This window comes from Felis catus, chromosome C2 (assembly GCF_018350175.1).
Source record: "Felis catus isolate Fca126 chromosome C2, F.catus_Fca126_mat1.0, whole genome shotgun sequence".
NCBI classification, from domain to species: Eukaryota; Metazoa; Chordata; class Mammalia; order Carnivora; family Felidae; genus Felis; species Felis catus.
In genome coordinates, this window is record NC_058376.1 from 16,082,638 (window position 1) to 16,096,220 (window position 13,583).

The window sequence follows — 13,583 nt, forward strand, 5'->3', positions numbered from 1 at the left end:
GTTTAGCCAGCCAGTATCAATTATTCTTTAAACTTTATGTAGTCCAGTGAAGTCAGTTTATCTGAATCTTATATTTAAGATTAGATATTAGTGTCCCTTTTGGAAAGCAGCTTTTATATAAATATTTTAAGTTAAATTATTTCTGATCAATGTTGTTCTCACTATGTGGGGTACATGATTACTATATGTAATAAAAAGTTTCTTAAAATTTCCGAGTTTAGTTTTCAGTGGTGGTGAGAGATTTATCCTCTTTAGGTAGAATACTTGATATTTACTTTTGACAGCCTGTGTGTGTCTAAATTGGGAGAAGTATTTAATGATCTCTAATTATTCTTAACCATCTTTTCTTTGGTTAGGACTGTTGGCTTCATGTAAATGCAAAAAAAAGTGTGTTTCCAAAGCTGTCAGCTGTGGTTCGTGAAGGCGGTCGGGGTTTGGCTACCATCATATATCCTTATCTTTTGCCATTTATCAGCAAACTCCCTCAGTCCATTACAGATCCAAAGTTGGATTTCTTCAAAAATTTCCTCACCTCTGTAGTTGCAGGGTAAGGAGTTTCAATTCTTGATCTTTAGAGCAGAAGAGATTTTTCTTGGTTTCACAAATGGGTAAAATGACATACTCATTATGGTCTTTCTTATTTAAATTTCTCCAAATTGTTTTGTTGTTCATTAAACACTTTTAATTAAACTTTTCATAGAATTTCAATTGAGATTTTTTTCTTGGGTACTTTCAAGGCTTCAGTGGTCATGCACAACAGAAAGTGCAATGACTATTGTAAGGGCCTTAGATTGAAATAGACTTTTTTTTATATGAGCATTTTTTGGTATGTTGATAAATACAAATGTCCAAATGGTAAAAATGAACCAGTGAAGAGTTTAAAACTTCCATAAGCTTAAATATGATAGCTATTTAAAGTCACAATTAAAAAAAATTATTTCAGTGTATTTGTTGAACTTAATAAAAGACACTCGCTTTTATTAATGCTTACAGAACTGTTTTTTCCTACACTATTAGCTTTATTTGGTTAAGTCGTCTCTTTGAAATTTGCAGATGGACTTGTTCCTGACTGGAAAATAAATATGTATTATCTTTTTTTGACACCTAATTGAAAATGTGCTTTTTTCCACACCTTTCCAAGTTCCTTTTGTTCTTAGTTTTTAGTTTAAGAATTTTGTTTTAAAAAATCCTCTTCTTTTGGTGTGATGCCTTTTCCGTGTGTTTATTTTGGTGTTTCTGAGTTGCTTATTGTTTTGTGAAAGAGTAAGCTGTAGTTGTTTATTATTTCTTAGGCTGTCAACAGAGAGAATCAAAACCAGCTTTTCAGAGTGCTCAGCAGTAATATCAGCTTTTTTTGAATGCTTACGTTTTATAATGCAGCAAAACTTAGGTGAGGAAGAGATTGAAGAGATGCTCATCAGTGATCAGGTATTTATAATGTAGAAATCATCATGCCCCTGCACACTGACTGCAAAGTATCAAGCTCATTGTATCTTGTTGCCGTTTTTAAATTAGGCTTTATAAAAATTTCATTCTTATAATTTACAAATTGAGTAATGTGTACTTCTGACCATACAAATAAAAATTCTGTACTGTTGTTGCTAGAATAATACCATAATGCCTGAGTACTAATTAGTCTCTGAATGTGCAAGCCTTAACTTTTATAGAGTCGCAACACAAAACATAATTTTGAAGATGCTATTTGTGATCTTTTTTTGTTGTTGTCGTCATTGTTTTTTATTTTATTTTTGAGAGAGACAGAGCGCGAGTGGGGGAGGGGCAGAGAGAGAGGGAAACACAGAATCCAAAGCAGGCTCCAGGCTCTGAGCTGTCAGCACAGAGCCTGACATGGGGCTTGCACCCACAAACCATGAGGTCATGACCTGAGCCGAAGTCGGATGCTTAACCAACTGAGCCACCCAGGCACCCCATTTGTGATCTTTTATATTAAGTATAAATTACGCAATAATCATCTTGTTACTTCTAAAATATTCAACTACATTTATTTTTTGTGTGTGAACAATTGTGCTTGGTTTTTAGAACCAGTGATGAGAGCAGGTTCTGGAATATGGTTCCTTATGTTAGGAAATTAATGAAATTATATAAGCCTAGATCCTAGTTTATGTCTCAGTTAGCTTATCTTTGTAATTTAAGGAAAAGAATTCCAAATTCTGTGGGTTCTTTCACATTGGTTTAGAAAAAAGTAAAAAATTGGATTAAGTTCAGAAAATGCAAAGAAAACTGTATTATTTGTTAATGATCAATAATCTTGGTTAACTATATCATAAAAAGTAATTTAGGGGAATGCAGTGAAATCATTAACTTCTTTGTATGATACGAAAATGATCTTCAAGTTAACTCTTCAGAGTTTTGGGAGGGAACATCCATGTTTTTCAGTTATTAAATGTGGAACTTTATAATGTTTTACAAATACTTTGTTTAAATTTTATTTCCCCTGAAAACTGAACTTTTATATTTCTGCCTTCTCTTTTAGTTGATTCCTTTTATTGATGCAGTTCTCAAAGATCCAAGATTGCAAGATGGGCAGCTATTTAACCATTTAGCAGAAACCTTAAGTTCCTGGGAAGCCAAAGCAGATGTGGAAAAAGATGATAAAATAGCTCACAGTTTGGACAAAGTACTACTGAATTTTTGGGAAAGACTGTCAGAGATCTGTGTGGAGAAAATCAATGAGCCAGAAGCTGATGTGAAATCCGTGTCAGGTGTTTCTAACCTGTTACAGGTCCTTCAGAAGCCGAAGAGCTCACTGAAGTCAAATAAAAAAAAAGTTGGTAAGGTTAGATTTGCTGACGAGCTGCCTGAAAGTAATAAAGAGAACGAAAAATGTGTCTCCTCCGAAGGCGAAAACAGTGAAGGCTCTGAATTAATGACTGAACTTTCTCTCTCTCATAATTGTTCAGACCTTGTATCGCCACTAAGGAAGAAACCTTTGGAAGACTTGGTCTGTAAACTAGCAGCGATGAGTATTAATTATGTCAATGAGCAAAAGTCAGAGCAACATCTAAAGTTTCTTTCCACTCTGCTCAGCTCTTTCTCTTCAACCCAAGTATTTAAAATGCTACTAGGTGATGAAAAACAGAGTATTGTCAAAGCCAAACGTCTTGAAATAGCCAGACTTGTGGAAAAAAATCCTGCTGTACAGTTTTTATACCAGAAACTGATAGGTTGGCTAAATGAAGATCAAAGGAAGGATGCTGGTTTCTTGGTGGACATTTTGTACAGTGCCCTCTGTTGCTGTGACAATAATATGGAAAGAAAGTATGTCTTGGATGATCTCATTGAGGTATTATTGTTGTATATCTCTTTAAACTATAGTGGCTTACATCGCTACACTAATTATAAGTGAGTAGAATGAGACCTGCATGGAGGTTATTCTTGAGTCGTTTCTTGACTATTTAAAGAAGAGCAGTATATTCTTTCCAATTTTAGTCTGTGTGCTGACAAAGTAAGCACAGGCAAGCAGTATATTCTTGATTGTGATGGGGAAGTGTGTGAGGCTTATGGGTATGTGTTGAGTAAGTATGGTGAGGTGACAAATGCTCGGCAATGAAAGGCTAAGTATTTTAGTCCATACTTTTTTTTTTCAATTTACATCCAAGTTAATTAGCATATGGTGCAATAATGATTCAGGAGTAGATTCCAGTGATTCATCCCCTATGTATAATATCCATTGCTCATCCCAACAAGTGTCCTCCTTAATGCCCCTTACCCATTTAGCCCATCTCCCCACCTACCACCCCTCCAGCAACCTTCAGTTTGTTCTCTGTATTTAAGTCTCTTGTGTTTTTTGTCTCCCTCATTTAAAAAAAAAAAATTTTTTTTTTAGCATTTATTTATTATTGAGAGACAGAGGGACACAGAGCATGAGCAGGGGAGGGGTGGAGAGAGGGGGAGACACAGAATCTGAAGTAGGCTCCAGGCTCTGAGCTGTCAGCACAGAGCCCAACGCGGGGCTCAAACCCACAAACTGCGATATCATGACCTGAACTGAAGTTGGTCGCTTAACCAACTGAGCCACCCAGGTGCCCCTTCTCTCCCTCATTTTTATGTTATTTTTGCTTCCCTTCCCTTATGTTTATCTGTTTTGTATCTTGAATTCCTCATATGAGTGAGGTCACATATTTGTTTTTCTCCGACTGACTCATTTCACTTAGCATAATACCTTCTAGTTCCATCCACATAGTTGCCAATGGCAACATTTCATTCTTCTTGATTGCCGAGTAATACTCCATTGTATTGTAATGTATATACATACATACACACACCCACACACACACACACAGTGCGTCTTCTTCATGTATTCATCCATTGATGGACATTTGGGCTCTTTCCATACTTTGGCTATTGTCGATAGTGCTGCTATAAACATTGCGGTGCATGTGTCCCTTCGAAACAGCACACCTGTATCCCATGGATAAATATCTAGTAGTGCAGTTGCTGGATCATAGGGTAGTTCTATTTTTGATTTTTTTGAGGAACCTCCATACTGTTTTCCAGACTGGCTGCACCAGTTTGCACTCCCACCAGCAGTGCAAAAGAGATCCTCTTTCTCCGCATCCTTGCCAACATCTGTTGTTGCCCAACTTGTTAATTTTAGCCATTCTGACTGGTATGAGGTAGTATCTCATTGTGGTTTTAATTTATATTTCCTTGATGATGAGTAATATTGAGTATCTTTTCATGTGTCTGTTAGTCATCTGGATGTCGTCTTTGGAGAAGTATCTATTCATGTCTTTTGCCCATTTCTTCACTGGATTGTTTTTTGGGTGTTGAGTTTGATAAGTTCTTTATACATTTTGGATAGTAACCCTTTATCAGATATGTCATTTGCAAATATCTTCTCCCATTCTGTCAGTTGCCTTTCAGTTTTGCTGATTGTTTCCTTTGCTGTGCAGAAGCTTTTTATTTTGATAAGGTCCCAATAGTTCATTTTAGTCTATACTTTAAAAAAAAAATTTTTTTTAACGATTATTTATTTTTGAGACAGAGAGACAGAGCATGAATGGGGGAGGGGCAGAGAGAGAGGGAAACACAGAATTGGAAGCAGGCTCCAGGCTCTGAGCCATCAGCCCAGAGCCCGATGCGGGGCTCGAACTCACGGACCGTGAGATCATGACCTGAGCTGAAGTCGGACGCTTAACCGACTGAGCCACCCAGGCACCCTAGTCTATACTTCTAAAAGCTGGAGTAGCTAGAAATGTTTTAGCTTTTTTTGTGATTACATAGTGACTTCTTTCCTTCTAAAAATTTATTTCTAACTCTTTTTTCTCTTTCAGGGGAATCTGAAATGGAATTCTATTCTTCAGGTCATTGAAAAGGTATCTTAGGGATTTTTTTTTCTTTTCCTCCTTTTTTTGCATTTATGAGTACAGAGAAGTTAAAACTAGTCATATTCACATGCTGGTATGTGGTCAAGTGTCTGTGTTAGAAAACTTCTTTATTATTGTAGCTTTCTTCCCATAACCTGGGAAGGCTTTAGGTTTAGGTGTTTACTTTTCTGTAGTATTATTTTTCTGGTTAGGAATATCAGCAAAGACTGAAAAGGCTCTGGTAAATCCAGTATCTTCCTGGGAAGATAACAAAGGGAGAACTAAATATTTGGTTCTCTTTAAATTAAGACTACAGGTTTCTACTCTTATCCTAGTTATTTTTTGTTCTATAGAAGTAGATTGAGAGGTTTTAGCTTTGGCTCGAACACCTCAGAAATTAAATTTGTCCTGCTTTGGAATACTATACAGACAAATTAAAATCTTTCAGACTTTGTCTGATTGCCACTTGACTAAATAAGAAAATTAATAATGAAAATAATGAAAAGAAATCAAGGAACATAAGCAATTTAGAAGTTTTAAAGTATTTTTCCCCAATGAAGATGTAAGTGATGTAACACTTTTCAACCATAGAAATGGGGGGATTTTTTTTTGCACTGTTAAGTTACCTAAAATTCTTTTTTAGCATTTTTTGTTATTTTTAAAATTCACATACACAGATAACTCCTTAATTTACAAGTTTCTTTTTAAATTATGGTAAAAGCCCATAGCAAAATGTACCATCTTAACTCTTTCTGAGTTTACAGTTCAGTAGTGTTAAGTATATTCTCATTGTGAACCAGTCTCCAGAATTTATCTTGCAAAACTGAAACTCTGTGCCTGTTGAACACTGACTCCCTATTTCCCTCAATAGTTTATTTTTACAAAATAAATACAGAATATTAATTTACTGTTTTTCAATGAGAAATAGAACGTATGAAGTACAGCATTTATATTAGTTTACCCAGTACCTTCTCTCTCTGTAGGCAGGTTACATGAAAAGCCAAATTATCAGAAATCTACTTGGTAAGTCTAGAATTAGAGCAAAGGGAGTTAGTAATTTGATAAGAGAAGACTGATACCCATTTGCAACTTAGGAATGTGCCTGCTGGTTAGCTCAAATACTCCTAACCTTTGGGAAGACTATTTTCTTCCTGGGCAGTATTTAGAAGTTCATAGCCAGTGTTTGCCTCCTGTACTTCCATGACTAACTGATGTCTCCATCCCCTTAAAGCTGGTGAGGTTCTTTCTATGGATATGTTAAAATGAGTATTGTACATCATATCTTTCTAATTTGAGAGACATTTTACTCAAAAGTTTATTTCCTAGATTCAATAAAATAAATGGGTTTTATTTAGTAAACTGTGTTAGGAAAACCGATATTATAGCCATCTAAACTCCAGATTTCTTTGTTTTTATGCAACTTTATACTTTATGATCAGAGTCATAAACTCAGCTTCTTTAGAAACAACCTGCATTTTGTAATCAGAAAAGGCCGTTAGTGATTTTCTAGGTTAATCTTCATTTTTAAAATAGGAAATAGGCCCAAATTGGTTAAGAGATTTGTCCAGGATCATAAAGCCAGAAGATTGGAAAAGCTTGGGCAAAATAAAAGCCCAGGTTACCTACAGTTTTTTAATAAAGAACAAACAGTTTTTAGGCACTACCCAATCCGCACTTGGTTTTTTGTTTTTTTTTTTCCAGATTGCTTTGAAATGAACCAAGTTGCAAATTCCTTTCTTATCAGCCCTTAAAGCAAAAGAAGCTCTGGGAACATGGATCAGCATGCTTTTGGGGGTGGATTTACAGTTTTTTGTGTTTGTTTTTTTTTTTTCTTGCTTCCCCACCCCATGAAAATAAACCAGTTGCTGTTAGCTATCTGGCCCCAGTTACTATTGCAGAGAATTTGGGGAAATATGTCCCATTGTTCATATTGAAGTATTTACCACTATTAAATATTGTTCTTTAATTTTAGTAAAATTAATGAACAAAAATGTAATACATAGAGCATTTTAAAATCTGTCTTCAAAGTTCATCCATTCGTTATTCATTGAACATATCTGCAGTGTTGATAGCAGGTATCAAAGAAATTTAAGACAGTCTCTGCTCTCAAGGAACTTACAATCTCATTGGAAACAAGACATACACAGATGAAACATTATAAATAATAATAAAATCCAGTAAGTGCTTTAGAAATTCAGAGAAAAGCAGTTACGAGTATGGGCTTGAGTGGATGGGGGAGCCTTCATAAAGCAGGTTGGCTTTGTAATGATTCTCAAAGAATGGATGGGATTTTGATAAAGAAGAGAGAGAATATTTATGGTTGGGAAAATAGCCTGAAAAAAAAGCCTGAAAATGTATGTAAGCAAGGCTTAGTGGGGAACAGAGACGATATCAGCCGCCTTAGAACTTGAGGAGGAGTGGGGGCTAGTGTTGGGGTCTGATGACGAAGGGAGGTAATATGGCACAAGTAGTATAGGCAGATATGCTTTTTGATCTTAAAAATTTTTGCTTTAATTTTATGGTTTTAGGCATGTTCTAGTTCAGATAAACATGCTTTAGTAACTCCTTGGCTAAAAGGAGATATCCTTGGAGAGAAATTGGTAACCCTGGCAGATCATCTTTGTCATAAGGACTTGGAATCCACAGTATCTTCTGATTCTTACTTCTCGGAGAGATGGGCTCTTCTAAGCTTGGTATTATCCCAACATGTTAAAAATGGTAAGCAGAAATAGGGCTTTTGTTTTTTAGTAGGCAATAAAGTTTTCACTTTTGGAAGGGATTCCATGTTACAAAGTCTGTATGTTATTGGTTGAGAATAACAAGACTTAATTCATGCAGCTATTTTAATTTTGTAAGCACCCTAAATATTTAAGCCTTGTAGCATGACTTGGAAGACATTTTAATATTTTTAAAAAGTTTTACATTTTAAAGGGTTTTGAGTTTAGCAAAGTTATTCACTAATTGTATAGAGCATTGTGCTTTTTTAAATTATTTTTTTAACTTAATGTACAACTGCTCTTTTACATGAGAGTTTTTATATGTGAGAGATCAGATTGATTTGTTGATACAATTTTCTTTTGTCTAATACATAATTTTTTTTTAAACACATGGAAAAACTTAAGTGGTTGTTAACCCAAAGTAAGATTTTAAAAAACACACTGTTAATATTTTTTAATTTTTTGTTTGTGTGAACTTTTTTTCTCTAGATTACTTGATTGGAGAAGTATATGTTGAAAGAATTATTGTTAAACTTCATGAAACTTTATCCAAAGTAAAGGAATTGTCAGAAGCTGAAAATAATGATTCATCAGTGTCTTTTATCTGTGATGTGGCCTATAACTATTTCAGCTCAGCAAAAGGATGCTTGCTAATGCCATCCTCTGAAGACTTATTATTAACTCTCTTTCAGTTATGTGCTCAGAACAAAGAAAAAACACATTTGCCAGGTAATAGCCTACTGCTCAAATGTTTTGTTGGGAATCTCCGGCTCTGACCTTCATAGTGTAAGTGCCCAGGCTTTATTAATTGAATCATAACGTACTTGAAAGTTGAAAGCATTTTGAGTAGAGGGCTACAAATCTTAAACACTTTCAGCTTTAGAAACCAAGTCAAAGGTATATGTAGACCTTATGTCTAAATTCTTTCTTGATATCAAAGAAACAGTTTTGGAAGGGGCTATGATAGATGAGTTAGAATCTTAGCCCTTTCACTTAGGAGCTGTTGTTTGGCGAGTTGTTTAATTTCTTGATGCTCCAGTTTCCACATTCATAAAGGAGGGTATATTAATATGTCCTTCTCTTATTCACTCTTGGTATATATCAAAATAAAACTGAAATTGCCTTTGTAAGGACTATATTGCCTTATATGTTGAGACTTAATTATGAAAGGCATTTTAAAAAACACTAGTATCGATAGAGAGCCCTCCTCCCCAACCCTTTCTTTCATACTACTCTGTTCGGAAAAGGTGTAATATTTTTCACATCTCCAAAAGGACAATGCTCTTGTAAATAAGAGTAGAAAAGAGCTAACTTTAAAAATCTTAACATGTTTACATTTATATGGCATGAGCTAGTTTGTATTATTGCATATTTATGACATAGTTATTTTGTTTTGGCAATTAAATGATAATTTTATATTTTCCATTTTTAACGGTACCTTAAAAATCTCAGGTCTGCATTGAGCTATTTCATACACTTTGTACTGGTTATAGTTGCTTCGCAGGGATTACAAATTACTGTTGACATCTTGATTTTAGACTTTCTTGTCTGTAAACTGAAAAATACTTGGCTCTCTGGTGTGAATTTATTGACCCACCAAACTGGCAGTACATGTAAACAGAGTACCTTCCTATGTTTGTCTGCTCTGTGGCTGAAGAACCAAGTTCAGTCTTCATCTTTGGATATCAAAAGGTAACTTTTTTTGTACTCATTTGCACAGTATCTCTTCAATACCTGATCACTGTCTTTAAATTACAGCCTATCTATGAAAAATGACTTGTTATGTAAGAAATCTACGGGACTCTTAAGAGAAGACCCAGACAAAAATATTTTTCCAAAAGGAATTTGTTTTAATGATCATCAATTTAAACTCAATTCAAGAATGATTTGTTGTATCTGCTGGACTCCTAATTTATGCTGGTGACGTGATCGTAGTGCTATCCTGTGTCTTGTGGGCTGGTATGGATTATAACCATAACCTCCCATGACTACCACACATCGTGGTTATTCTTCATTGTTTAATTTTGGGGCCCTGGTAGCCTCTGTTTTAAGATGTTGAATTGCAAATATATTTCACACCACATACCTAAATCCATTTATAGAAGTGAAAACGAAGAGAAGACATCCAGAGACTTTTAGGGTTGGGTCATATCTTTTTCTGATCGTCATGGCTTCTCCCCCCATATAATGAGGTAGTTGTGTTTCTGAAATACCTTTTCCAAAATAGGTCAAGTTCCCTTCATTCTGATACACAAGCAGCACTCAATTTCAAACTATAAATGTATTAAATCCCCAATTTGATGGTGTGTATGTCAGATACAGGGTAAAGGACTTGCTTAGTTTCATTTTTACTGGTCTTTTTGTTCAGTTAAAGTGTTCCCTGCCATAGTATTTAGTGTGTACCAGAGTGCTCAAGTTAGTCATAGCATAACCATGATTGTCACATTGTTTGCATTATTTTCAGTCTTCAAGTCCTCTTGTGTGCTGTTGATGACTTGCTAAATATGCTTCTAGAAAGTGAAGATACTAATCTTCTGGGAGTTTATATTGGAAGTGTAATGCCAAGCAACAGTGAATGGGAAAAGATGAGACAGTCTCTTCCAATGCAGGTATGTTTGAGATTGGACAGTGCTTATCTCGTTCTGAAGTTTGGACTTCATGCAAGCTTAAACATTTTAATTTTATTCTGGAGAAGGGAAAAAATTGAACAAAATGAATATCTTTTGTTTTATTCTTGGGAGAAAAAAAGGTAAATGAAACGAGTATCTTGCTTTGCCTTTACGTCTCTGAATTCTCACATATTGGATGTTTGTTGTTTGTGAGACACTGGCAGTTGCCACGGTACGAGGTGAATTAGATCTAGTTCTGTCCTGAAGGAGTCTTAAAGAAATACACATGTTGATAATTTCCTGAAGCAAAACCCAAACTTCTAGGCTTCTGTGATTTTATTGATAAACTAGTAATAACTTCATTTTTGAAGTTATTCTAATAACATTGTGAAGATTGATAAGCTCATTTTTGTTCCCTGTCTTACTTGCAGAGATAGTAAATAATTTAGAATATCTAATGATTTTTGTATATAATTGAATGTATTCTTTTTATAGTGGTTGCATAGACCTCTTTTAGAAGGAAGATTGAGTTTGAATTATGAGTGTTTCAAAACAGATTTTAAAGAACAAGATGCAAAGAAACTTCCCAGCCATTTGTGTACTTCAGCATTATTGAGCAAAATGATATTAGTTGCACTGAAAAAGGAAATAGTCCTAGAAAATAATGAGCTTGAGAAAATAAGTAAGTATATATGAGCATTCAGATATAATAGCATTGTTTTGAAATAATTTGTATTAAGTATAATTTTGAAATACTTTGATTACTCTGCAATTTAAATCTTTAAAAAATCAAGAATCTTCCATTCCTATTAACTATTGTAGTGACGAGAAACTTGAGGTTACTTAAATGACGAATGGTAAATTGCAAATCGGGTGAAAACATACTGAAATTTTCTATAATCTTGTTAGCTGTAGAGCAGAATTTGTTACAAGATCAGTTACTTAAGCTGGCGAGACATCAGTACTAGGTCCTATGGCGCATAATTCTAAAGAAAATGGTTGAGTTTAGTGTTTCATCATGGATTGTGATTTAAAACACTATACCTTCGTGTTGATAGGGATACATAGGTATGTATGTAGATATATATTTTTTTCCTGGCAAGTGGAGGTCCAAATGTTGAATCCCATGGGGATTTAGGACTTAAAATTCCCCCATTCCAGGAAATGGTGTAGAATTGTAAGTAGCAGTGTGACCTAAACAAAATGGTGTTAAAGGTAGAAGTTTTGCATAATTTCTCTGTCAGTCTTGTTTGTAAAACTTCAGCTGTAGCATAGTTACTAGAGGAAAATATATGCCCTGTGGAAGAAAGCTGGAATACTTCTTGATTTGCCAACTCCACATGCAGTAAAGGGCAAGGAGATTAGCCTGCAGTTGCAATAGTGTGTTTTTGTGGCGTGTGTTACTAATTACAAACTGACAACATTATGTATTTAAGCTTCTTATCAACCCTGTCAGATATTATTATTATGGTTTTTGTTACCTGGTTTTCTTAGCTTGACTTGATTAGAGGTACTTAGCTTGTAAGGGATAGGATTAGATTTTTAAACCAGGTTTCAAGTCTTCTGACTCCAAAGTCCATAAATGGCTTTATAAAACAGACTTGTGATAATTGTGTGTTAAAACCTATGATGTGCTAGGTTTTGTGAGAGATTCTTGGTCATTTAATTCTCACAGCAGTCCCTGAGCTAGATTTTAGTATTCTAATTGCTAACTATGCACACAGCTCAATTTGAGTCCAGACCAGTCTTTCACCGAGGTCCATGCCCTGTTTACTATATCATGGTGTTTCCCATTTCTTAACACATTGGCTTGAACTTCTCATCTCAGGTCTTGGGGCCCTTAGTTGTTTGTCCTGTGTGTAACTTGTTACCACCTGTGGCAAAAAGAGTAGGAAATTCTTCCATTATCTCTGGTAACTTAGGCCTGTCACATTGTTCACTGATTAGAAAAGGGACCAAATAAGATTTGGGAGAAGAGTGGCATTTTGTATCAGACAAATGTTCTCAGTTTTCGTTATCACTGAACGTCTCAAAGCAGATTTGGAAATCAGTTCACAGATATTTTGAGACTGGCAGGCGTAGCAGTATTTGAAAATGGGGCGGTGAAATGAAAATGATCAAAAGTTCCTTCACAGAGTCCACTTGATAATGTGTTGTCCATTCTGTAGTTGCAGAACTGCTCTATTCACTGCAGTGGTATGAAGAATTAGACAATCCCCCTATTTTTCTAACTGGATTTTGTGAAATGCTTCAAAAGATGAATATTACATATGATAACTTATGTGGACTTGGTAATACCTCTGGCCTTTTACAGCTGCTATTTAACAGGTAAGAATCCCTTTCAGCTTCCGTTTTTATATGATTGTTTTACTGGCTTTTGGCTTTGTTTCTGTAAAATGTTAAGCTCACTTCATGCTAATCTTTCAGAGGGTTGATTTAAATTAAACCCAGTTCTTAATAATAAGTACTTCGTGGATTCTGAGTACTTGATTTATTCATCTAGGGAGATATTTGAACTTTGCCTGTGTTCTTAAATCCATAAATTACATTGAGGAATGGGGCAGATGACAATGAAAGACATAGAAGCCTTGTAGAAGTTGTTTTGTCATCTGTGATCCATCCTTCCCGCTACTCTCAAACCTTATACTTTGCATGTTGTTACAGATATGTCTTAAGATTATAAACACAAAACCTTCCCCTTAATTGACGGGAGTTTATTGAAGTTACTGTGTTGAACTGCCTCTCTTTGTTTTTCACTTGCCTGTGATGTTTTGAATATGCTTTGCCTTATCAGAGGTCCCAGGCTGAGCTTTTCTCTGCAGTCTCCATCTACATACTCTAGGACACTCAGAACTTTCCCCCAGTAGATATGAATACCTCCTTGGTTCTTCAACATTAACCAGGCTTGGTGTCCTCTGGGATATGTC

At 35.2% G+C, this 13,583-nt stretch overlaps 1 protein-coding gene across 4 annotated transcripts in view; it reads left to right on the forward strand.

Annotated features, from left to right (window-relative positions):
* Positions 1-13,583, forward strand: part of LTN1 (listerin E3 ubiquitin protein ligase 1) — a 69,773-nt gene that overhangs the window by 26,057 nt on the left and 30,133 nt on the right. For all 4 annotated transcript variants that reach the window (XM_023238833.2, XM_045036700.1, XM_011285732.3 and 1 more), the window contains 10 exons: positions 357-547; positions 1,293-1,428; positions 2,495-3,304; positions 5,298-5,339; positions 7,859-8,048; positions 8,537-8,776; positions 9,586-9,739; positions 10,512-10,656; positions 11,152-11,338; positions 12,825-12,984. In XM_023238833.2, the coding sequence (XP_023094601.1) occupies positions 357-547; positions 1,293-1,428; positions 2,495-3,304; positions 5,298-5,339; positions 7,859-8,048; positions 8,537-8,776; positions 9,586-9,739; positions 10,512-10,656; positions 11,152-11,338; positions 12,825-12,984 (2,255 nt within the window). The remainder of the gene's footprint in view (positions 1-356; positions 548-1,292; positions 1,429-2,494; positions 3,305-5,297; positions 5,340-7,858; positions 8,049-8,536; positions 8,777-9,585; positions 9,740-10,511; positions 10,657-11,151; positions 11,339-12,824; positions 12,985-13,583) is intronic.